General features: G+C 41.9%; 1 protein-coding gene and 1 pseudogene across 4 annotated transcripts in view; one reads left to right on the top strand and one right to left on the bottom strand.

Annotated features, from left to right (window-relative positions):
- Nucleotides 1-2,910: 2,910 nt before the first annotated feature.
- Nucleotides 2,911-24,941, top strand: part of NEK4 (NIMA related kinase 4) — a 68,871-nt gene continuing 46,840 nt past the window's right edge. For 2 of the 4 annotated variants that reach the window (XR_002727163.1, XM_023195621.2), the window contains exons 1-8: nucleotides 2,911-3,200; nucleotides 5,268-5,534; nucleotides 7,165-7,362; nucleotides 7,542-7,649; nucleotides 9,574-9,728; nucleotides 12,580-12,721; nucleotides 20,851-21,252; nucleotides 24,537-24,707. Coding sequence is in view for 3 of the 4 variants with exons in the window: in XM_023195621.2 (XP_023051389.2) it covers nucleotides 3,108-3,200; nucleotides 5,268-5,534; nucleotides 7,165-7,362; nucleotides 7,542-7,649; nucleotides 9,574-9,728; nucleotides 12,580-12,721; nucleotides 20,851-21,252; nucleotides 24,537-24,707 (1,536 nt within the window). In the remaining variant the exon portion in view is untranslated. The remainder of the gene's footprint in view (nucleotides 3,201-5,267; nucleotides 5,535-7,164; nucleotides 7,363-7,541; nucleotides 7,650-9,573; nucleotides 9,729-12,579; nucleotides 12,722-20,850; nucleotides 21,253-24,536; nucleotides 24,708-24,941) is intronic. The other 2 variants (XM_023195622.2, XM_023195623.2) reach the window with 2 other exon arrangements.
- Nucleotides 18,474-19,657, bottom strand: LOC111528800 (annotated as a pseudogene).

Raw genomic sequence — 24,941 nt, forward strand, 5'->3', positions numbered from 1 at the left:
TCTTGTGACTGCCTTATTTTGTTTAGCATACTGTCCTCAAGGGTCATCCATGTTGTAGCATGTCAGAACATCCTTCCTTTTTAAAAATTTACTTATTTTGAGACAGAGTCTCACTCTGTCACTCAGGCTGGAGTATAGTGCCACGATCATGGCTCACTGCAACCTCAACTTCTGGGGCTCAACTGATTCTCCCACCTTAGCCTCCCAGGTAGCTGGGACTACAGGCATGAGCCACCACACCCAGCTAATTTAAAAAATTTTTTGTACAGAAGGGGGTCTCACTGTGTTGCTTAGACTGGTTTCAAGTGATCTTCCCACCTTGGCCTCCCAAAGTGCTGGGATTAGGTGTGAGTCATAGTGTGCCGCCTCTACAGCACTAACTTTAAAAGGCTTACAATTACAAATCCTTCTTCTGTCCCTCTGAGATATATACCTACGTATTTCCTACATCCTAGGAATGTCTTTTCTCAAGGACCTGAAATCCATTCCTTTGAAATGTAATCAGAAAGGTAGGGCTCATGTCTCCCAGTCTATGTGGGAGAATAGAATCCTGACTTCCCTGATTGCCAGCTAGCAGACACAGTTGGCCTAATCACATTTATGCTAACCAATCCTTTTAATTTTTCACTTCCCAGACTCTCAGTGAGCCCCTGCTTGCTCCCCTGCCTACTCCCTTATTCTTCCTTTTTTTTTTTTTTTTTTTAGGGGGGGGATCCCCGCTCTCTCCTCCAGGCTGGAGTGCAGTGGCGGGACCTCAGCTCACTGCAAGCTCCGCCTCCCGGGTTTACGCCATTCTCCTGCCTCAGCCTCCGGAGTAGCTGGGACTACAGGCGACCGCCACCTCGCCCGGCTAGTTTTTTGTATTTTTTAGTAGAGACGGGGTTTCACTGTGTTAGCCAGGATGGTCTCGATCTCCTGACCTCGTGATCCGCCCGTCTCGGCCTCCCAAAGTGCTGGGATTACAGGCTTGAGCCACCGCACCCGGCCTATTCTTCCTTTGGAATGCCCAATCACCTCTGCACAAATGGAATGGAGTTCAGCTCTTTCCCCTACCACCAGTAGTTACTGAATAAAATCTATTTTCACCGTTTTAATGCCTGGCTTTGTTTATGTCTCGCTCTGTCGCCCAGGCTGGAGTGCAGTGGTGTGATCTCGGCTCACTGCAAGCTCCGCCTCCTGGGTTCACGCCATTCTCCTGCCTCAGCCTCCTGAGTAGCCGGGACTACAGGTGTGCGCCACCACGCCCGGCTAATTTTTTGTATTTTTAGTAGAGATGGGGTTTCACCATGTTAACCAGGATGGTCTCGATCTCCTGACCTCATGATCCGCCTGCCTTGACCTCCCAAAGCTCTGGGATTACAGGCATGAGCCACCACGCCCGGCCTGTTTATCTTTAATAATATCATTAACTAGAGTTCAATCTTTATTTATGGTTCTTTTTGTTTGGTTTTCTAGTGAAGATGAAATTTGCTTTGAGGGAAAATGTGCAAATATTAAATTTACCATTAGATAATTCTGACAAATCCATACACCCAAATCTCCTATCAAGATATAGATCAAGGATGAGGAGAAATTTGAACCCTGTGGATTGCTGATGGGAATGTAAAATGCTTCAGCTTGCTGTGGAAAATGGTGTGGTGGTTTCTCAGTACATTAAACTAGAATTAGTATATGATCCAGCAATTTCACTTCTGAGTGTATATCCAAATGAATTAAAAAGAAAGCAGGGATTCAAACAGATATTCGTACACCCATGTTTATAGCAGAATTATTCACAATAGTCAAAAGATGGAAGCTATCCGTGTCCATGACTGCATGAATGGATAAACAAATTGTGGTGTATATATATATACACCACATATATATTATGGTGTATATTATTTGGAATATTATTTGGCCATAAAAAGGAAAGAGGCCAGGCACAATGGCACACACCTGTAATATTGGCATTTTGGGAGGCCAATGTGGGTGAACTGCTTGAGCCCGGGAGTTTAAGACCAGTCTGGGGAACTTAGTGAGACCCTGTCTCTGAAAAAAATAAAATAGAATTAGCCAGGCATGGAGGTGTGTGCCTGTAGTTGGGAGGATGGCTTGAGCCCAGGAGGTCTAAGCAGCAGTGAGCACCATTGCACCACTGCACTCCAACCTGGGTGACAGGGCACTCCAACCTGGGTGACAGGGCCAGACCCTGTCTCAAAAAAAAAAAAAAAAAAAAAAAAAGAAGCGCTCTAGGAAAGGGAGGTATTGGCTGGAACAAATGGTGAATTCTTTTGGCACCCCTGAGCTTTCTTGGGCAGACATTTTAAAGGGGCCTACGTCCACCTAGAGATCCGCCCTTAGGCTATTAACTTATCAGGACGCCATGCTAGAGTTTAGTCAGGTCTCTTAGTGCAGTGGTTAGGGCAGTCGTTAACTGCTGAGCGTCTTTGTAGTTCTCAATTAGCAGGCGAAAGTTTTTAGGGATGAAAGGTACTGATATCTCCAATTTACTTTGAATGTATCAAAAAATAGGATGGATTGCTGGATGCAGAGACGGCATGTGATAAAGCGGATACAGCAAATGTTACTGGTAGAGAGTCCGTCACCAATCATTAGAACATGAGCTCCAGGAGGGCAGGAGCTTTGTCGGCCTGGCACATAGGCAGTCAATAAATATTCGTAGAATGAACGAACAATACTTGTAACGGGCTTAGGACAAACAAGTGCACAATAAGAGGAAGCTTTCCCCGACTCTGCCGTGGCGGGGACCAGGACGGTGGAACCGACGAACAGAAAGCGCGCGGGGCCTGGAGAAGTCGCTCTGGCCTCCTGGAGCCTCTGCTCTATGGCGGGTCCTCCCGGGGCTGCGGAACCTCTCTGGCCGCTCGTGGCGTCCGCTCTATGGCAGTCTTTTGGGGACGCAGGAGCATGCGCAGGACTGCTCCCGGCCGGGATCGCTATGGCAGCGGCGTCGTCGTGGGCCGGGACCCCGCGATCCCGTCCGGGCCTGGCTGCCTCAACAGCCGCCCCCACTGCACACTTTAGGGCATGAACCGAGCCTCCTGCTGCCTCCCGCTGCCCTACCCGCCGCTGCCGCCGCATCCCGTCTCTGGGCCAGCGCTGGGAACATGCCCCTGGACGCCTACTGCTACCTGCGGGTCGTGGGCAAGGGTAGCTACGGAGAGGTGACGCTTGTGAAGCACCGGCGGGACGGCAAGCAGGTCTGCAGGCGTGAGGCCCGGCAAGGGGCGGGGGCGGGCAGAGGTGCGCCGAGGGCGCCTACCGGTAGATTAGGTCGGGAGTGGTCGCAAGGGACTTATCTCGGATGGCATTTCCTCAGGGAGATGGTCCCAGACCAAGACGAGGCCAGGCCTCCCTGTAATATGCGCCCAGAACTTCCTTTACTTCTTTGTTGTATTATTTTTTTTCCTTTTAATTTTAATTTTCTTTAATTACGATTCTTCGTTTTATGTAAAAATTTTCAGTCTCTGCATATCTATTTCTTTGTTGTATTAATTGGCATGCTTGATCTACACACCTTTCTCCAACCCCCGACAATCTCATAAGAGCAGGTATCATGCATTCCTAGGACTTAACACAGCGCCTAGCAAGCATTATTCCTTGCATAATTGGCCCCAAACGTCTCTACTGTAGACTGCTGGACTCACTTAAAACTCGGACTCATTTTCTTCCCGCCAAACCTTCTTTCATGTCTTCCATTTCAGTGAATAGCGACACTAACCCACCAGTTGCCCAAGCCGGACACCTGAAGTCATTTTTAAGCCTCCCCACGCACCCCAACACTGATTATATTTATCTATCACTAAGACAATAGGCCTCCTGTCATCTCTATTGGCACCACCCCAATCCAGGACACCCTGTTTTCTCTAGCTAGGCTATGGCCACGGTTTCCCAACTGGTCGCCGCTACTTGACTTGCTTTTCTCCAATCCATCACTTTCATTGCAGCCTCAGTGATCCTTCTAAAATTTAAATCTGATGTTGTCACTCCTCCTTTCTTTAAAACACATTATCCCATTACCCTCAGGATAATGAACCAATTCTTCAATGTGGTGTATTAATAGGGTGACAATATAATGTACAAACTGGGACAATTTTGAAACTGAAAGGAGGCACTATCAATAGTTACACCAGGGCAGTAGGACTGCTCCAGCCAAGCTGAGAGGAGATGTCCCCGTTAAATATAGGGCCCAATTGCCTGTTCTTCCTTGTCTCTGGTGCTAGTTGCTTTGCCTGGAACACAAGCTCATGCGTAAGAGATTTATTCAGTAGGCATTGGGGGAATCATTGGATTTTGGGGCTGATAGTAGGGAACTAGCAATAGCTAGTTATTTTAGCTTTAGTTTACACTTCACAAAACACGTTTATGTATGTGTTGAAGAAATGAATTGTATGGTCTTTGAATGATTGAGGGCAATGTATTAGGTGTTAGAGGCTATTAATTTCTTTTAAGTGTGAATGATTTTCTATGCTGAGAGTCAGTGACTATTAAACTTACGGGACCATGGATCCCTTTGAGTATCTAATGTAATCCATAGACTATTCTGTCTGCAAATGTATATTGAGGCCATATTTTATGCACCTTTTTGGGAGACTTTAGATGTTAAGAAATTTCTTTTTTTCTTTTTTAAAAAAAATTTTTTTTTTGAGACAGAGTCTTGCTCTGCCTCCCAGGCTGGAGTGCAGTGGTGCGATCTTGACTCACTGCTGCAATTTCTGCATCCCACGTTCAAGCGATTCTCCTGTGTCAGCCTTCCGAGTTGCTGAGACTAAAGTTACACACCACCACGCCGGGCTAATTTTTGTATTTTTAGTAGAGACGGGTTTCATTGTGTTGACCAGGCTGGTCTTGAACTCCTGACCTCAGGTGATCCCCCCACCTTGCCCTCCCAAAGTGCTGGAATTATAGTTGTGAGCCACTGTGTACGGCCAGACATTAAGAAATTGCTAACACAGGTTTTATAATTGATCCAATGGTATATTATCTTGAACTCACTTTTTTTAGTCATTAATGAAATTGTGAAAAGCAGATGGAAAGGTAATTTTTTTGTGGCCCTACAGGGCTATAAATCTAACTTATAAGAAGTATCATTAATAATAGCAAATATTTTCCCCGATTTTGTACTTGGTGAAAAACAAAATGAATAGGTTGTCTGACAGGCTCTATAAGGTTGGTTTTGAGGATATTCTTGAGAGCCCTTAGATAACTCAGAGGCCACAAATCTTATGTTTATTTGCACATTGTAAAAATACATGTTTTGTTTTTAGTACGTCATCAAAAAACTGAACCTCCGAAATGCCTCTAGCCGAGAGCGGCGAGCTGCTGAACAGGAAGCCCAGCTCTTGTCTCAGTTGAAGCATCCCAACATTGTCACCTACAAGGAGTCATGGGAAGGAGGAGATGGTCTGCTCTGCATTGTCATGGGCTTCTGTGAAGGAGGTGATCTGTACCGAAAGCTTAAGGAGCAGAAAGGGCAGCTTCTGCCTGAGAATCAGGTGGTAGAGTGGTTTGTACAGATCGCCATGGCTTTGCAGGTACTGTGTAGACTAATAGCATCCTAGCTTGTTCCCAGATGGCAAGAAGATGGCAGGTGTATTTTAGGAAAATTTTTCTTCAGATACTTACATATAGAAATGTATTTTTTGGAAAATTCATTTGTGAAGTTGACCCAATCACTCTTGCTGTAGCATTGGAACTTTTTTTTTTTTTTTTTTTTTGAGAGGGAGTCTCGCTCTGTCGCCTGGGCTGGAGTGCAGTGGCCGGATATCAGCTCACTGCAAGCTCCGCCTCCCGGGTTTACGCCATTCTTCTGCCTCAGCCTCCCGAGTAGCTGGGACTACAGGCGCCCGCCACCTTGCCCGGCTAGTTTTTTGTATTTTTTAGTAGAGACGGGGTTTCACTGTGTTAGCCAGGATGGTCTCGATCTCCTGACCTCGTGATCTGCCCGTCTCGGCCTCCCAAAGTGCTGGGATTACAGGCTTGAGCCACCACGCCCGGCCAGCATTGGAACTTTTCTAAGCAAGTGATACCTATATTAAAATAGACCTAGATTTCATGTCTAATTGAAGGGGAAGCCCACTCATTTAATATTTATAGCAAAGTCAATTTTAAAGACCCTGAGGCAACCAAGAGCAAAGAGTGACTATGTTTGTTATCCGTTGGTCAGTTGTGTCATGCTGAAAGGTGGCTAGGCTAATTGATATGCCCAAGTGATTTCATCTGTCACCCTGCTGGGGTACAGTAGATGGAAATGCAAAATAAGTTTTCTTTTTTTTATTTTTTAGAATTGGGCAGCACTTCATTCCATAAGATGGAATAAGTGTTCCTACAAGTTTGTGTTTTAAAATGCATGTAACTCAAAAGCAAGACTGTTTATGAAATATTATTTTGGAACTGGGTAGACTTGTCCAGAATTAATTGACCATGTTTAAATTCTGAGATACTTTCTCTAAATAAAAATGCTCTTGCTATACTTGAAAATATTATTAAGCTGAGGATTTCATGTGTCTGACTTTGTATAAGTTGTCCTACCTTCAGTGGGAGTTTGTAAGCATTTTTTTTTTTTTTTTTGAGACAGAGTGTCACTGTCGCCCAGATTCGAGTGCAGTGGCACAATCATGGCTCATTCCAACCTCCCCCTCCTGGGTTCAAGATACTCATGCCTCAGCCTCCCAAGTAGCTGGGATTATAGGCATGCGTCATCATGCCCAGCTAATTTTTGTATTTTTTTAGTAGAGATGGGGTTTTGCCATGTTGCCCAGGCTGGTCTTGAACTCCTGGCCTCAAGTGATCTGCCCATCTCAGCCTCCCAAACTGCTGAACAATGCGCCTGGCCTGTAAACATATTTTTAAACTGGATTCATGTAGTGCCAAAATGTATTAATTGTCAAGCTACCAGGGAACAGTTTTGATGTGTACTGGGTAAGTCAATGCATGGAACTTAATTTTCTCATTTCAAATATTGTAAATTAGACCTTTTATTTAGAAATTATAAAGCAATAATGTTTGGTAGGTATTTGTTTGTTGAATAAGGAATTGTATGGTTGGTTACTTTTTATGGTCAAAGACTGTAACTCATGCCATTGCTGATGGTATACAATAGGCCAGGAATAAATACATAATTAAGTCTATTTATATGTAATAAAATCTTGTTTCTTTCCTCAGTATTTACATGAAAAACACATCCTTCATCGAGATCTGAAAACTCAAAATGTCTTCCTAACAAGAACAAACATCATCAAAGTGGGGGACCTAGGAATTGCCCGAGTGTTAGAGAACCACTGTGACATGGCTAGCACACTCATTGGCACACCCTACTACATGAGCCCTGAATTGTTCTCAAACAAACCCTACAACTATAAGGTAGGATTGGGCTGTGTATGCTGTCTTACCTTGTCTCTGGGAGAGTACTCATAATTTCAGAAGTTAGTTAAGTCAGATAATTATGAATTGGTTTAAGGAAAATGTTTTCTTTTTTTAAAGGGGAAAAAGTATAAATAAGCTATTCTGACATTTAACCATTTACTGTTTTTATTTTCTAGTCTGATGTTTGGGCTCTAGGATGCTGTGTCTATGAAATGGCTACCCTGAAGCATGCTTTCAATGCAAAAGATATGAATTCTTTAGTTTATCGGATTATTGAAGGAAAGGTAAAGAATAATCTAGAACTAATTGACCAGTACTTCTATAGTGCAGCTTTATAAATAGCTACTAGCAAAATCATTGATGATTTTGATGAGTCAGTGAGTAATTATTGATATTGGGTTGATAGTTAACAGTGGTGGGTCCCCTCTGTGGGGAAGGTCAGACTAGAGGGAAAGGGATTGATGGATCATTTCTTAATATTAATCTGTAAGACGGCTTAATGGCTCAAAAGAATTGGCTTTTTGGAAACCTATGCCTATAGTCATAGGATGTGCATATGCCCTCAGAGGCTATTTATCTCTTCTTCTAAGCAGCCTATGATTGAATGAGCTACATTTAAAATGAGTTTACTCTGTTTAAACTTGTTGTTCCTTTGATAATCATCACAATAATCAATAACTAGTTAAGAACCACAGAAAGCATTGTGTCTGATGTAGACTCCAGAGTGACCAACTTTGTATATTCCATGAGGCTAGTTGCCCTTTATAGTGTCAGGCATCCGTGTACTGTTAAGGGATTTTTTTTTTTTTTTTTTTTGAGATGGAGTTTTGCTCTTGTCTCCTAGGCTGGAGTGCAATGGCATGATCTCAGCTCACAGCAACCTCTACCTCCTGGGTTCAAGTGATTCTCGTGCCTTAGCTTACCAAGTAGCTGGGATTACAGGCACGTGTTACCACGCCCAGCTAATTTTTGTATTTTTAGTACAGATGGGGTTTTACCATGTTGGCCAAGCTGGTCTCGAACTCCTCACCTCAGGTGACGTGCCCGCCTCAGCCTCCCAAAATGCTGGGATTACAGGTGTGAGCCCCTGTGCCTGGCCAATGTACTAAGTTTTAAAGGCCATGAATCACCTATTGATTTTAATACTATCCCACAACTCATTTAATTTTTCAATTTGAAACACATTGATAAACATACACAAAAGTAAAATTTTCCCATAATGCCACTACTTAAGAATCAAACAAGAAGGGAGTGAAATTCTCTTCTCTTTCTATTCCCATTCCCTGGAAGATGACCATTGCTAGCAATTTGGTACATGGCCTTTCTGTTTTTTTCCTGTCTTTATACAGACATAACTCTGTGTGTGTGTGCATGTGCATGTGCACACATACACCCATAGATTCTTAAACTGAAATGGAATCAGGCTGTTTACATGGTACATAACTTGTTTTTTTTGACTTAATATATGAGGGACATCTTTCCAAGTTGGTACCTGCACCTGCAAGTGTTGGTTTTTTTTGTTTGTTTGTTTTGTTTTTTTTAGACAGAGTCTCACTCTGTCACCCAGGCTGGAGTGCAGTGGCACGATCTTGGCTCACTGCAAACTCCGCCTCCTGGGTTCACACCATTCTCCTGCCTCAGCCTCTCAAGTAGCTGGGACTACAGGTGCCCACCACCATGCCCAGCTAATTTTTTTGTATTTTTAGTAGAGACAGGGTTTCACCGTGTTAGCCAGGATGGTCTCGATCTCTTGACCTCATGATCCACTCGCCTGGCCTCCCAAAGTGCTGGGATTACAGGCGTGAGCCACTGTGACTGGCTTTTTCTTCTTTATAAGAAGAATGTATGATAATTTATTCCATAAATCTACTATGGGACATTTATGTTTCCAATTGTTTACTACTGCAAGAACAGTACTGCATTAAACATCCTGGTACAGTACTGCAAGAGTATGAGGAAACTCATACTCTTATTTCTGAATGAAAGTGTCATCAGATGGGACTGCTGGGTTGAAGGATATACTTTTATAATTTTACAACTTGTTATCTTACAACTGGGATACCAGTACACTTCCTGTAGACTAATATATTGATTGTTTTCTGCTTATGTGGATATATGACTATAAATAAATATTGGGAAACCTCTATCGGCTTTTACTTTGTTTCACAAGACCATTAGTCATAATTACAGTACTATTTTTCTTTGTAGCTGCCACCAATGCCAAGGGATTACAGCCCAGAGTTGGCAGAACTGATAAGAACAATGCTGAGCAAAAGGCCTGAAGAAAGGCCGTCTGTCAGGAGCATCCTGAGGCAGCCTTATATAAAGCGGCAAATCTCCTTCTTTTTGGAGGCCACAAAGATGTAAGCTACTTCCCTTGCAAATAGCTGGGCTAAATAGATGGGGTAAAAGAGGGTGGCTTCTATGATATTCATATGCAAGAATTAATGGTGGGTTTTTTTTAAAAAACAAAAAATAAAATGGCCTGATTACGTATGTAGAGGAGGCAAGATTCTACCCTCTTAGGGTTTTTTGGCTGAGTTTGAGAATTAAACTTATAATTTAACAGGAGAAAAGCATATAGATTTATTTAATACCTAAATAAGTTTTATGTGACACAGGAGCCCTCGTAAGGAAATGAAGACCCAAAGAAGTGGCAAAACCTAAATGCTTTTGTGCTTGATTCAACAAAGAGGGAATTGTGGAAAAGTAAACTATGTGGAGAGGCTAAAGGAAGATAAGAATTATTTTAATAAGGTCTGTTTATAGAATTCTCGCAGTTCAGCTTTCCATTCTTGATAATAAGAATGTTACTTTCGGCCGGGCGCGGTGGCTCACGCCTGTAATCCCAGCACTTTGGGAGGCCGAGGTGGGCGGATCACGAGGTCAGGAGATCGAGACCATCCTGGCTAACACAGTGAAACCCCATCCCTACTAAAAATACAAAAAAATTAGCTGGGTGTAGCGGCGGGAGCCTGTAGTCCCAGCTACTCGGGAGGCTGAGGCAGGAGAATGGCGTGAACCCGGGAGGCGGAGCTTGCAGTGAGCCGAGATCACGCCACTGCACTCCAGCCTGGGGGCAGAGCGAGACTCCGTCTCAAAAAAAAAAAAAAAGAATGTTACTTTCCTTCTGATACAGGGAGGACATATTTCATATGGGAGTTTTGTCTTCTGCTTTCTGGAAGAAAAAGGGAAGGTCAGAGTATCTTTCTTGCACTTACTTTTTTTTTTTTTTTTGACATGGAGTCTTGCTGTGTCACCCAGGCTGGAGTGCAGTGGCATGATCTCAGCTCACTGCAACCTCCGCCTCCTGGGTTCAAGCAATTCTCCTGTGTCAGCCTCCCCAGTAGCTGGGATTATAGGCGCCCACAACTGAGCCTGGCTTATTTTTGTATTTTTAGTAGATACAGGGTTTCACCATGTTGGCCAGGCTGGTCTTGAACTCCTGACCTTGTGATCCGCCCGCCTCAGTCTCCCAAAGCTTGCACTTACTTTTTAAAGAACCTTAGCCCAAAATAATCTTTATGCCAAAGTAGCACTTTTGACATGGCATATTCTCCCAGTCTTCAAATACATGTTGAAATTTGCTTAATTGCTAAAATCAGAAATTTGGAGAACCACTGTCACATTCCTCAGAGGGTTCCAAGACGTATAGTGTACATTTTTTTTTACAAGGACATATGCACTGCTCTGGGCTCACTGCCTATGAGTTAGCCCTGTTCTCAAGGAGCAGCCAAATAATAAAAGGGCATATGTTTTAGAAATCATATAATTAGAGATTATATGAGATTATATCTATAATTAGAGATTATCTGAGAAACTTATATGTCTTACTATGTAATATAGTAATATTTAAAAAGTAGTGCTCACACTTCTGAGAGCTTGCATAAAGTTCCCTCTTCATTCATATAATTTCCCGAGAGAATTCCTTGCTTTGACTTGCAGGTCCTGCCTTTACTAAACAGGTGTTCCAGGATGTAAGACTTACGGCTGGACAAAACTATCACAATCTGTTTGGCTTCTCCTCTTGCCTTGTGGCATGTTAAATTTGGAAGGAGAGGTGGCAATGCTGCAGATTCCTGAGGGAATAAAGAATAACCATCTTTGTGTGTACATTGTCTATATAATTTCCCACCAAGCACAACTTTGGCCTTCCAGTGCACTGATCTCCATGCTTGTCTTGAATTCTCCAGAGGTTTAGCCCAGTTTTAGAACTGGCATGCTAAAATAGTTGGGGATGTTATTCCTATATACATTTATTCTGTAAGTCAGCATTAAGTATACCAATCAGTTTTACTCTCAAAGTTAGCCAAGCAGTTGTGGTATTATTACAAACATGTAAAATTTGAAAATGAAAATTAACCTGGTACTCCCATATGTGAGGCAGTCTCCCGCAGAAGTTTTATTTTAGAATAATTTTGTATAAACAGAAAAGTTGGAAAGATAGTGTGGAAAGTTCCTGTATACCCCTCATCTAATTTCTTCTGTGATTACTAGATTACATACCCTGATGCATTTGTCAAAACTAAGGAACCAATATTGAAATATTACTATTGACTTGGCCATGCGTGGTGGCTCATGCCTGTAATCCCAGCACTTTGGGAGGTCAAGGCTGGCAGATCACCTGAGGTCAGGAGTTTGAGACCAGCCTGGCCAACATAGTGAAACTCCATCTCTACTAAAAAAAAAAATACAAAAAAATTAGCCAGGTATGGTGGCACACGCTTGTAGCTGCAGCTACTCAGGAGGCTGAGGCACAAGAATCACTTGAACCCGGGCAGTGGAGGTTACAATGAGCTGAGATCACGCCACTGCACTGTAGCCTGGGTGACAGAGTGAGACTGTCTCAATTTAAAAAAAAAAAAAAAGAAAGAAAAGTATTACTATTGACTAAATTTCAGACTTTCTTTGGCTTTCACCAGTTTTTTTTCTCTAATGTCTCTTTTCTATTCCAGGATCCAATCCAGGATATAGTACATCTAATCAGGGGTCTGTGATCGTTTCTCACTTTCTTTATTTTTTATGACCTTGTTTGTTTCAAAGACTACTGGTCAGGTGTTTTGTAGGATGCCTCTTAGATTTTTAGAAAACTGTTCTCTATAAATGGTGCAGTTCTGTAAGGGAATTCATTGTATACACACACTCCCACCTATACATAAAAACCCATAATCTTCAGTATATTGATAATAACTCTTTCTTTTCTTCTTCATAAAGAAAAACCTCCAAAAGTAACATTAAAAATGGTGACTCTAAATCCAAGCCTTTTGCTACAGTGGTTTCCGGAAAGGCAGAATCAAATCATGAAGTAATCCACCCCCAACCACACTCTTCTGAGGGCTCCCAGACATATATAATGGTATGTTTTTTTTAAAGGGTATGTGTTTTAGAAACTGCACTTAAAAAAATGGGCCATCTAAGCAAATTATTTTATGTGAAATGATTATGCTTTACTAGAGATTCTGTTGTACAATTAATTCCTTATTGTAAAGAAAGAATACTGGTTAAGTGATTGATTTAGCTTTATCCAAATTGGGCTGTCAAAATGTTCATGAAATCAGTGCTGTAATAACTTTTAAGAATTTTTTAGGTGAAATTTATATAACAAAATTAACCATTTTAAAGTAAACAATTAGGGTGGGTGCGGTGGCTCATGCCTGCAATTCCAGCACTCTGGGAGGCCAAGGCTGGCAGATCACCTGAGGTTCAAGACCAGCCTGGCCAACACGGAGAAACTCCGTCTCTACTAAAAATACAAAAATTAGCTAGCTGTGGTGGCGTGTGCCTGTAGTCCTAGCTACTCAGGAGGCTGAGGGAGGAGAATAGCTTGAACCTGGGAGGCGGAGGTTGCAGTGAGCCAAGATTGCACCACTGTACTCCAACCTGGGTGACAGAATGAAACACTGTTTCAAAAATAAAAATAAATAAATAATTAAATAAAGTGATCAATTAAGTGTGGCCAGCGTTCACAGTGTAGTGCAACTATCACTTCTATGTAGTTCCAAAACATTTTTATCACCCCAAAGGAAATCTCTTCCTCATTAAGCAGTCACTCCCCGTTTTGTCCTTCACCCAGCCTCTGGCAACCACCATTGTGTTTCCTGTCTCTATGAAGTCACCTGTCCTGGATATTTCATGTAAATAGGATCATTAAATATATGATCTTTTGTTTCTGGTGTCTTCCACATAGCATATTTTCAAGGTTGATCCATGTAGCATGTATGAATACTTCATTTCTTTTTAGGTCTGGCTACCATTGTATGGATATACCACAGTTTGTTTATCCATTCATCCATTAGTAGACATTTGAGTTTTTTTCACCTTTTGGCTATTGCTATGAATATATGTGTACAAGTAGTTGAGTACCTGTTTTCTGTTCTTTTGTGTCCATACCTAGCAGTGGAATTACTGAATCAAATGGTAATTTTTGATTTGACTTTTTTTTGGTTTGACTTTTTGAGGAACTGTTGCACTGTTTTCTATAGTGGCTGTACCATTTGACATTCCCATCAGCAGTGCACAAGGGTTTCAATTTCTCCACATCTTTGCCAACACTTGTTATTTTCTGATTTTTTGATTCTAGCCATCCTAGTGGGTGTAAAGTGGTATCCTATTGTATTTTTGATTTGTATTTCCCTAATGTTAATGACATACGGCATCTTTTCACATGCTTGTTGGCCATTTGTATGTCTTCTTTGGAGAAATATCTGCTAAAACTTTTGCCTTTTTTTTTATACAGGGTCTCACTCTGTTGCCTAGGCTGGAGTACGGTGGTGTGATCATGGCTCACTCTAGCTTCCACCTCTCAGGATCAAGTGATCCTCCCACCTCAGCCTCCTGAGTATCTGGGACCACAGCATGCCGCTATGCCTGGCTAATTTTTTTATTTGTAGAGACAATGTCTTACTATGTTGCCCGGGCTGGTCTCAAATTCCTGGGCTCAGGCGATCCTCCTACCTTGGCTTTCCAAACAAAGTGCTGGGATTACAGGCATGAGCCACTGTGCCCAGGCTTTTTTTTTCTTTTTTTAAGAGAGGATCTTGCTCTGTCACCCAGGCTGGAGTACAGTGGCATCATCATAGCTCACCACAGCCTCTGAACTCCTTGACTCAAGGGATCCTCCTACCTCAGCCTTCTGATTAACTGGGTCTACAGGTGCACGCCACCATACCTGGCTAACTATTATGATTATTTTTGTAGAGGTGGGTCTCACTATGTTGCTCAGGCTGGTCTTGAACTCCTGGGCCCAAGCAGTTCAGTTCTTCTGCCTTTTCCTCCCAAAGTGCTGATGTTACGGTTATGAGCCACATCATCCAACCCCTGCCCAGTTTTAAATTGTGTTTTTTTCTGTCTTTTTGTTGTTGAGTCGTAAGAGTTCTCTATCTGTGTTCCAGATACTAGTCCCTTGTCAGACAGACAACTTGCAATATTTTCTCCATTGTATAGGTTGTCTTTTCTTTCCCTTTTTAATTAACTTTTCGTTTTTGTTTTTAAAAATTTCTTTTGTTTTTTTCACTTTCTTGATAATGTCCTTTTCACAAAAGCTTCTAATTTTGATGGAGTCCAGTTTATTTTTTTATTTTGTTGTCATAGCTAAGAATCCCTTGCCAAATCCAATGTCTTGAAGGTTTATGCCATAGTTTCTTATAACAATTTTATAGTTTTAGCTCTTATATTTAGGTTGTCGATCCAATTTTAATTTTTTCATTATGATAAAATACACATAATGTAAAATTTACTATCTTAATCGTTTGTAAATGTACAATTCAGTGGTGTTAAATACATCTATAATGTTATGCAGCCATCATCACTCATCTTCATAACTCTCATATTGTAAAACTGAACTCTGTTCTCTTTAAACAGTGTCTCCCCATTCCCTACTACCCCAGTCCCTGGCAACCACTGTTCTACCATTCTTCTTCCTCTTTTTTTTTTTTTTTTGTGATGGAGTCTTGCCGTGTCGCCCAGGCTAGAGTGCAGTGGCATGATCTCGGCTCACTGCAACCTCCACCTCCCTGGTTCAAGCAATTCCCCTGCCTCAGCCTCCCGAATAGCTGGGATTACAGGTGCATGCCATGACATCTAGCTAATTTTTTTGTGTTATTAGTAGAGACAGGGTTTTACCATGTTGGCCAGACTGGTCTCGAACTCCTGACCTCAGGCAATCCACCCGCCTCGGCCTCCCAAAGTGCTGAGATTACAGGTGTGAGCCACTGTGCCTGGCCCACCATTCTACTTTCTATCTCCATGGTTTTGACTAGTGTAAGTACCTCAGATAAGGGGATCATGCAGTATTTGTCTTTCATGACTGCTTTGTTTCGTTTCACATAATATCCTCAAGGTTCATCCATGTTGTGACGTGTCAGAATTGCCTTCCTTTTTAATGCTGAATAATATTATGTTGTATGTATCCCACATTTTGTTTATCTGGTTCATCTGCCATCTGCAGATGTACATTTGTGTTGTTTCCACCTTTTTGCTATTGTGAATAATGCTGCTATGAACATGGGCGTACACGTATCTCTTTGAGACCCTGATTTCTTTTTTCTTTTTCTTTTTCTTTTTTCTGAGATGGAGTCTCACTGTTACCCAGGTTGGAGTGCAATGGCGCAATGTTGGCTCACTGTAACTTCCACCTCCTGGGTTCAAGTGAGTCTCCTGCCTCAGCCTCCCAAGTAGCTGGGATTACGGGCATGTGCCACCATGCCCAGCTAATTTTTGTATTTTTAGTAGAGATGGGATTTCACCATGTTGGCCAGGCTGGTCTCAAACTCCTGACCTCAAGTGATCCACCCGCCTTAGCCTCCCAAAGTGCTGGAATTACAGGCGTGAGCCACTGCTCCCTGCCAAGACCCTGATTTCTGTTTTTTTGGGTATATAACCAGAAGTGGAACTGCTGACCACATGGTAATTCTATTTTTAACTTTTTGAGGACCTGTAGTACTGTTTTCCACAACTTCTGTATCATTTTACATTCCTATCAGCAGTACACAAAGGTTCCAATTTCTTTACATTCTCACCAATACTTGTTATTTTCTGGGATTTGTTAGTAATAGCCATCCTAATGGGCATGAGATGGTATCTCATTGTAGTTTTGATTTGCATTTCCCTAGTGATTAGTTATATTGAGCATTTTTTGTGTACTTCTTGGCCGTTTGCATATCTTTTTGGAAGGAATGTCTATTCAAGTCCTTTGCCCATTTTTGAGTTGGGTCGTTCATTTTTTGCTGTTGAATTTTAGGAGTTCTCCATATATTCAAGAAGTCAATCCCTTATCACATACATGATTTGCAAATATTTTCTCTCATTTTGTGGGTTACCTTTTTACTCTGTTGATAGTATTTTTTGATGCACAAAATTTTTAATTTTTGTGAAATCCAGTATGTCTTTTTCTTGTGTTGCCTGTGCCTTTGGTGTCCTATCCAGAAGATCATTGCCAAATCCAGTGTTGTGAAGCCTTTGCCTTACGTCTTCTTCTGAGAGTTTTATAGTTTTAGGTCTTACATTTAGATTTTTTGTTCATTTTGAGTTAATTTTTTATATGGTATTAGGTAAAGGTTTGACTTCATTCTTCTGTATATGGGTATTTAGCTTTTTCAGCACTATTTGTTGAAAAAACTGTCCTTTCCTCATTAAATGATCATGGCACCTTTGTCAAAAATCATTTGCCCACACATGTGAAGGTTTATTTCTGGGTTCCCCATTCTGTTCCATTCGTTTCTATGTATAATGTCTGTTTTTATACGAATACTACACTGTTTTGATAATGTGGTTTTGTGGTATGTTTTAAAATCGTGAGGCATGAGCCCTCCATCTCTATTCTTCTTTTTCAAGATTGTTTTGGCTATTTGGGAGCCCTTGAGATTCCATTGAATTTTAGGATGGATTTTTCTGTTTTTCCAAAGAATGTCATTGGGATTTTGATAAGGATTAGATTGAATCTATAGATTGCTCTGGGTAGTATTAATATATTAACAATATTAAGCTCTTCTCAAGGAGATGCCCAATTGTAAAAAGAGAAAAAAAGAACGAACGATGTTAACAATCTTCCAATCCATGAACATGGGATGTGTTTCCATTTATTTATGTCTTCTTTACATTTCTTTCAACACCATTTTGTAGATTTCACTATGTGAGTCTTTCTTTCACCTTTTGGTTAATTCCTAATTATTTTATTATTTTTGATACTGTTGTAAATTGAATTGTTTTTGTAATTTGCTTCTCAGATTGTCTATGGTTAGTATATAGAAATGCAACTGTTTTTTGTATGTTGACTTTGCCTCTTGCTACCTTGCTCAGTTCATTTATTAGTTCCAACAGTTTCTGTGTGTGGAATCTTTGGGGTTTCCTACACACAAGATCATATCATCTGCAAAAGGAGATAATTTTACTTCTTCTTTTCTAATTTTGATGCCTTATTTTTTTTTCCTTGCCTAATTGCTCTGACTAGAACTTCTAGTACTATATTGACTAGAAGAGGTGAAAATAGGTATTCTTGCCTTGTTCCTGATCTTAGAGGAAAAGCTTTCAGTCTTTCACCATTAAATGTGATGTTTACTGTGGGTGTTTCATATGTGACTTTTATTATGTTATGAATTTTTTTTTTCTATTCCTAGTTTGTTGAATTTTTTTTTTACTCATGAAAAGGTGTTTTTTTTTTTCCCACAGCCCTGAAAATCATCACGTAAGGGTGTTGATCATGTGTTTTTTTCCTTCATTCTGTTAATGTGGTCTAATACTACATATGAAGCATATAATTCATTGTCCTTAATTACATTCACAGTATCATGCAACCATCATCACTATCTTCCAAAACCTTTCCATCATTTCAAACAGAAACTTCGTACCCATTGAGCAATAATTTTCTATTCCCTCTATCCTCAGGCCCTGGTAAGCTCTCGTCTACTTTTTGTCTTTATGGATTTGCCTGTTCTAGATATATTATATAAGTGGAATCGTACAATATTTGTCTTTCTGTTTCTGGCTTCTTTCTTTCTTTTTTTTTCATTGTTAACACGGTTTTGTTTTTCAGGCTGTCCATTGCCATTGGTCAGCTTGAACTAGTCCAGAGTCCAGCAGGAAAGTGCATGGTGTACCAGATTCACCATGTCTTAAGTTGCTACTGTTTTCTCTTCTTTACTAAAAGATTGTACTGAGCCAGTCTTTACCTATGACAGGCCGGCGACACAAACACTTATTGTGCTGTTCTTCAGGCTTTTCTGAGTCAGCATCTTTTCTTTGGCTTCATCATGTACAGAAGGATTCCATGGAGAAAAGCTAATTGCATGAGTCTTTTATTTTAGATTGGTCAGACAAACGAGAAATGCACACCTTAACACTGTCAACCACTTTACTCTTAAAAAGCTGAATATCTTTCTCATACAGTATTACAGCCTCAGGGTTTAGGGGGCTTTTTTATCAATCTTGTAGAAAACTCTCCCTGCATATTGTTAGTACTTGCCAAATTTGATTATGATTCCACCTCCATTTTCCAAATGCTCTCTTCACATCCAGTTCATCTGAGGTGGCATCACCTAGTAGGTGAAAGATGGGAATACCGAATATCAAGCATGGATAGTCACCATCTGGATAGTAATCAGGGATGGATGTAAACTGCAAACTTAAATACACCATCTTTTTTTTTTCTCTTTTTTGAGACAGAGTCTTGCTCTGTTGCCCAGGCTAGAGTGTGGTGGTGTGATCTTGGCTCACAGCAAACTCTGCCTCCTGGGTTCAAGTGATCTCCTGCCTCAGCCTCCTGAGTAGCTGGGATTACAGGCACGTGGCACCACACCAGCAAATTGTTATATTTTTGGTTAGAGACGGGTTTCACCATGTTGGCCAGGCTGGTCTTGAACTCCTAACCTCAAGTGCTCCACTCGCCTCAGACTCTCAAAGTGCTGGGATTATAGGTGTGAGCCACCACGCCTGCCTAAATATGCCATCTTGATAAAGTCTATGCTCTATGATTATTAGTCCAAACCACTTTAATAGAGAGGGATAAGATGGCTGCACATAGACACCTAATAACATCTGCTCCACAACCAAGGTAAATTCTGCAAGAAGAGAGTATTTCAGGTGGATGAGTCTGGAGGAAGCATGCATGCCATTTGTTGACTGTGCTGCTGGGGCAGAAGGTGTAGGCTTAGTTATGGGCAAAGCATTTTTGGGAATAGAAGGCACCTGTTTCTTTGGCATAGTTCATAGAAGACTGATTTTCACATCCCCTGCCAATGTTTTCAGCTTCAGATCGTTTCCATATAGAGCTTGTAGACATGCTCCAGAAAGAGTTCATAATGTGTACTCCAAACAAAGAAATTCAGTATTATGTCATCAGACTCTTCTGTCCTCAGCATTCAATTTACCAGCCTTCTGGGCATTGTGCCTCACCTCTGCGCCTTCAGTGTAGAGTTCCCAGCTGCCCATCACCTTTGCAGCCCAGCAGCATCTCTAGCCACAGTGCCAGTCCTGCCCCTGCTTGCTCCCTGCCCTGTCCTGGCTTATTTCTTTTCTTTTCTGAGACAGGATCTCACTGTGTCAACCAGGCTGGAGTGCAGTGGTGCGATCACGGCTCACTGCAGCCTTGACCTCCCGGCTCAAGCAGTCCTCCCACTCAGGGTTCCAATTAGCTGGGACTACAGGCACTTGCCACCATGCCCAGCTAATTTTTTGGTATTTTATTTTTATAGAAATGGAGTTTCGTCATGTTGCCTAGGCTGGTCTCAAACTCCTGAGCTCAAGTGATCCTTCTGCCTCTGCCTCCCAAAGTACTGGGATGATAGGCGTGAGCTACCACACCTGGCCTGGCTTATTTTACTTAGCATGTTTTCAAGGGTCATTCATGTTTTAGCATGTATCAGAACTTCATTCCTTTTTATGGATTAGAAATATTCCATTGTATGTATTTGCCTTTTTTTGTGTTGTTGAGACAGCGTTTCACTCCTGTTGCCCAGGCTGGAGTGCAGTGGCGGGCTCTCGGCTCACTACAACCTCCACTTCCTAGGCTCAAGCAATCCTTCTGCCTCAGCCTCCCAAGTAACCGGGACTACAGACATGCACTACCACACCTGGCTAATTTTTTTATTTTTAGTAGAGGTGGGATTTCACCATGTTGCCCAGGCTAGTCTCGAGCTCCTGGCCTCAAGTGATTTACCTGCTTCAGCCTCCCAAACTGCTGGGATTACAGGCGTGAGCCACCGTGCCCGGCAGTATTTGCCACATTTGGTTTATGTCTTCATCTGCTGATGGACTTTTGGGTTGTTTTTGCCTTTTGGCTATTTTGAATAAAGCTGCTATAAACATTGGTGTACAAATATTTACTTGAGTCCCTGCTTTCAGTTCCTTAGATTACATACTTACGAGTGGAATTGCTGGGTCATATGGTAATTCCATGTTTAACTTTTTGAGGAACCTCTTGTTGTATTTTGAGTTGATTTGGTATAAGATATGAGGAGTTCTATAATAATTTCCAAACATATTTTCATTCAGGATGAAGGCAAATGTTTGTCCCAGGAGAAACCCAGGGCCTCTGGTCCCTTGAAGTCACCTGCCAGTCTGAAAGCCCATACCTGCAAACAGGACTTTAGCAATACCACAGAATTAGCCACAATCAGTAAGGTAAATATTGACATCTTACCTGCAAAAGGGAGGGATTCAGTGAGTGATGACTTCGTTCAGGATAATCAGCCAAGACACTTGGATGCCTCTAATGAGTTAGGAGGTATATGCAGTATTTCTCAAGTGAAAGAGGAGATGCTTCAGGACAACAGTAAATCCAGTGCCCAGCCTGAAAACCTGATTCCCATGTGGTCCTCTGACATTGTCACTGGGGAAAATGAACCAGTGAAGCCTCTGCAGCCCCTAATCAAAGAACAAAAGCCAAAGGACCAGGTAAGTGATATGCACACATGAGATACTGGTTTTGGAGAGAAGACTGAAAGTGCAGTTACAAATGTGTGGGTTCTCTTGTCATTTTAGGAAAATCAGTAATTCTATGTATCAGTTTAAACATAGAAGAATATTTGCATCAAACCAAAAAGAAACCCAGTACCCTGTAACAGTCACAGCAACCTGTGCCTCCTGGGTTCAAGTGATTCTCCAGTCTCAGCCTCCTGAATAGCTGAGATTACAGGCATGTGCCACCAGGTCCAGCTAATTTTTGTAGTTTTTCTAGCAGAGATGGGGTTTTACCATGTCGGTCAGGCTGGTCACAAACTTTGACCTCAAGTTATCAGCCTGCCTCAGCCTCCCAAAGTGCTGGGATTATGGGTGTGAGCCACCACACCCAGCCTTAAGCATCTTTTTATATACTTTGGCCAGTATTTCTCCTTTGGAGAAATAAACTGTTTGAATTCTTTGCCAATTTTAAAATTGGTTTATCATTTTATTATTGAATTCTGAGAGTTCTTTATTCTAGATACCAGTTCCTTATTAGATACAGCATTTGAAAATATTGTCTCCCGGCCAGGAATGGTGGCTCACGCCTGTAATCCCAGCACTGTGGGAGGCTGAGGCAGGAGGATCACTTGAGGTCAGGAGTTCAAGACCAGCCTGGCCAACATAGTGAAACTCTGTTTCTACTAAAAATACAAAAATTAGCTGGGCATGGTGGCGTGTGCCTATAATTCCAGCTACTCAGGAGGCTGAGGCAGGAGAATCGCTTGAACCTGGGAGGTGGAGGTTGCAGTGAGCTGAGATTGCCCCAGTGCACTCCAGCCTGGGCAACAGAGCGAGACTCCATCTCAAAAAAACAAAAAGAAGAAAATATTGTCTCCCATCCTCCCCTCCCCTCCCCTCTTCCTCTTCTGCAGGTCCTTGCTCTGTTGCTGAGGCTGGAGTGCAGTGATGTGATCTCAGCTCACTGCAGCCTCGGTGTCCTAGGCTCAAGTGATCCTCCAACCTTAGCCTCCTGAGTAGCTGGGACTATAGGCATACGCCAGCATGCCTGGCTAATTTTTTCTATCTTTTTGTAGAGACAGGGTCTCCCTATGTTGTCTAGGCTGGTCTCAAACTCCTGACTGGGCTCAAATCATTCTCACACCTTGGCTTCCCAAAGTGCTATGATTACGGGTGTGAGCCACTGCGCCTGGCTGAGCATCTAATTAATATGCATCGGACATAGTCCTAAGTACTTTTAGTGTATTCTCTCAGCTAATCCTCAAATAGTAATATAATATAGCTGTGGGTATTAGGTCCATTTTTAAATTATGAAACTGGGCTCAGGGCAGTTAAGTTTCTCACATAAGACTCTCTTTTTATTGTACTTTTTAGGGTACATCCAAATAACTGATGTTTACTTGGGAAATAAATTTTTATTAAATTGGAATTCATTTAAAACATTTGTTCATTTTCAGAATGGAAAACCTATGAAAAGTTATGAGGAGATTTTAAAAAATAATTGAATCAAACCAGTAGTTTTAGATTAACCACAATTTAAGTGATTTAATTAAAACAATTATTTTTATTTGGAGGAAGAGAAAAAAATCAGAACATTTGGATAACTGATGTCAGCATTTTGTCTTTGCCTGTCAGCATTGCAAATAAACATTCATTTTCAGAAAGACAACTCCTCATTATCTTTTTAATTTATTAAAAAATTTTGGTCCGGGTGTGGTGGCTCACGCCTGTAATCCCAGCACTTTGGGAGGCCGAGACGGGCGGATCACGAGGTCAGGAGATCGAGATCATCCTGGCTAACACGGTGAAACCCCGTCTTTACTAAAAAATACAAAAAAACTAGCTGGGCGTGGTGGCCGGCGCCTGTAGTCCCAGCTACTCGGGAGGCTGAGGCAGGAGAATGGCGTGAACCCGGGAGGCGGAGCTTGCAGTGAGCTGAGATCCGGCCACTGTACTCCAGCCTGGGTGACAGCAAGACTCCGTCTCAAAAAAAAAAAAAAAAAAATTTTTTTTGGCCAGGCGCAGTGGTTCACATCTGTAATGCCAGCACTTTGGGAGGCTGAGGCGGGTGGATCACAAGGGCAGAAGATTGAGACCATCCTGGCTAACATGGTGAAACCCCGTCTCTAGTAAAAATACAAAAAAAAATTAGCTGGGCATGGTGGTGGGCGCCTGTAGTCCCAGCTACTCAGGAGACTGAGGCAGGAGAATGGTGTGAACCCAGGAGGCGGAGATTGCAGTGAGCCGAGATCGTGCCATTGCACTCCAGCCTGGGCAACAGAGCGAGACACTGTCTCAAAACTGGCTCAAGGTAGCCTTGACCTCCTGGACTCATGCAATCCTCTCACCTCAGCCTCCTGGGTAGCTGTGACTACCTGGCATATCACCACATCTGACTTTTTTTTTTTTTTTTTTTTAAATGGAGATGGAGGTCTCTCTATGTTGCTCAGGCTGGTCTTGAACTCCTGGCCTCAAGTGGTCTTCCTGAGTTGGCTTCCCAGAGTGTCGGGATTACAGGCGTGAGCTACCACACTCAGCTTCTTCTCATTTTCATTGTGTTTAAAAGTAGGCATGGAGAGTTTGACCATTTGGATGTTCAAAAGACTATTCATTATTTTGAGTTTTTGTGTGCGTTTGCTTCCTTTTATAATTATTATTTTTTAACTGTTGCATTATGATTTAATTTCATTGCACAAAAATTTGAAATTGTAACTGCTTTTGTTTTCTTTTTCTTTTTTTTTGAGACGGAGTCTTACTCTGTCGCCCAGGCTGAATTGCAATGGCGTGATCTCGGCTCACTGCAACCTCTCCCCGCCAAGGTTCAAGCAGTTCTCCTGCCTCAGCCTCCCGAGTAGCTGGGATTACAGGTGCCCACCACCATGCCCGGCTACTTTTTGTATTTTTAGTAGAGATGGGGTTTCACCATGTTGGTCAGGCTGATCTTGAACTCCTGACCTCATGATCTGCCTGCCTCAGCCTCCCAAAGTGCTGGGATTACAGGCGTGAGCCACCATACCTGGCCCACTTCTTTTGTTTTCTAAGAGGAAGGTTATGTATACCTTTGTATTCAATTCTGCATTGTTATATTTGCACCATATTGTGAACTTTACATTGTGATGGGTCAATTTACAACTTCCAGGTAACACTTTAAATTGCAATATGGAAACAGTTTTTTGAGGAAAGTTTTCATGCTAAAGACAAAAACCACTTTTTATGGGCAGCTTACTTTAGTACCAGGTTGCTGCTATACTTTAAAATGTCATTTTATTATTTTTAAGGATCAAGTTGCTGGTGAATGTACTATAGAAAAACAGGGCAGAATCCACCCAGATTTACAGCCACACAACTCTGGGTCTGAACCTTCTCTGTCTCGACAGCGACGGCAGAAGAAGAGAGAACAGACTGAGCACAGAGGGGAAAAGAGACAGGTTGGCAGAGATCTCTTTGCTGTAAGTCATTTTGCTTTGGTTTGGGAGGTGGACTTTGGGAAGCTCAGTTTCTATTTAGAGCAATTAACAATTGCTAAAAGGCATGTAAGAAATGCAAGGAACATATACAGAAGGGTGACAATGGCAAGATGCTAAATACTAATTTTCAAATATCAGTGAGTTGGAAGAGAGTAAGGATTTTATCTTCTCCAGCAAAGATGGACAGATCATTTTAAAAGTTAAAGGAATAGGCTA

Source organism: Piliocolobus tephrosceles, chromosome 2, assembly GCF_002776525.5.
Source record: "Piliocolobus tephrosceles isolate RC106 chromosome 2, ASM277652v3, whole genome shotgun sequence".
NCBI lineage: Eukaryota > Metazoa > Chordata > Mammalia > Primates > Cercopithecidae > Piliocolobus > Piliocolobus tephrosceles.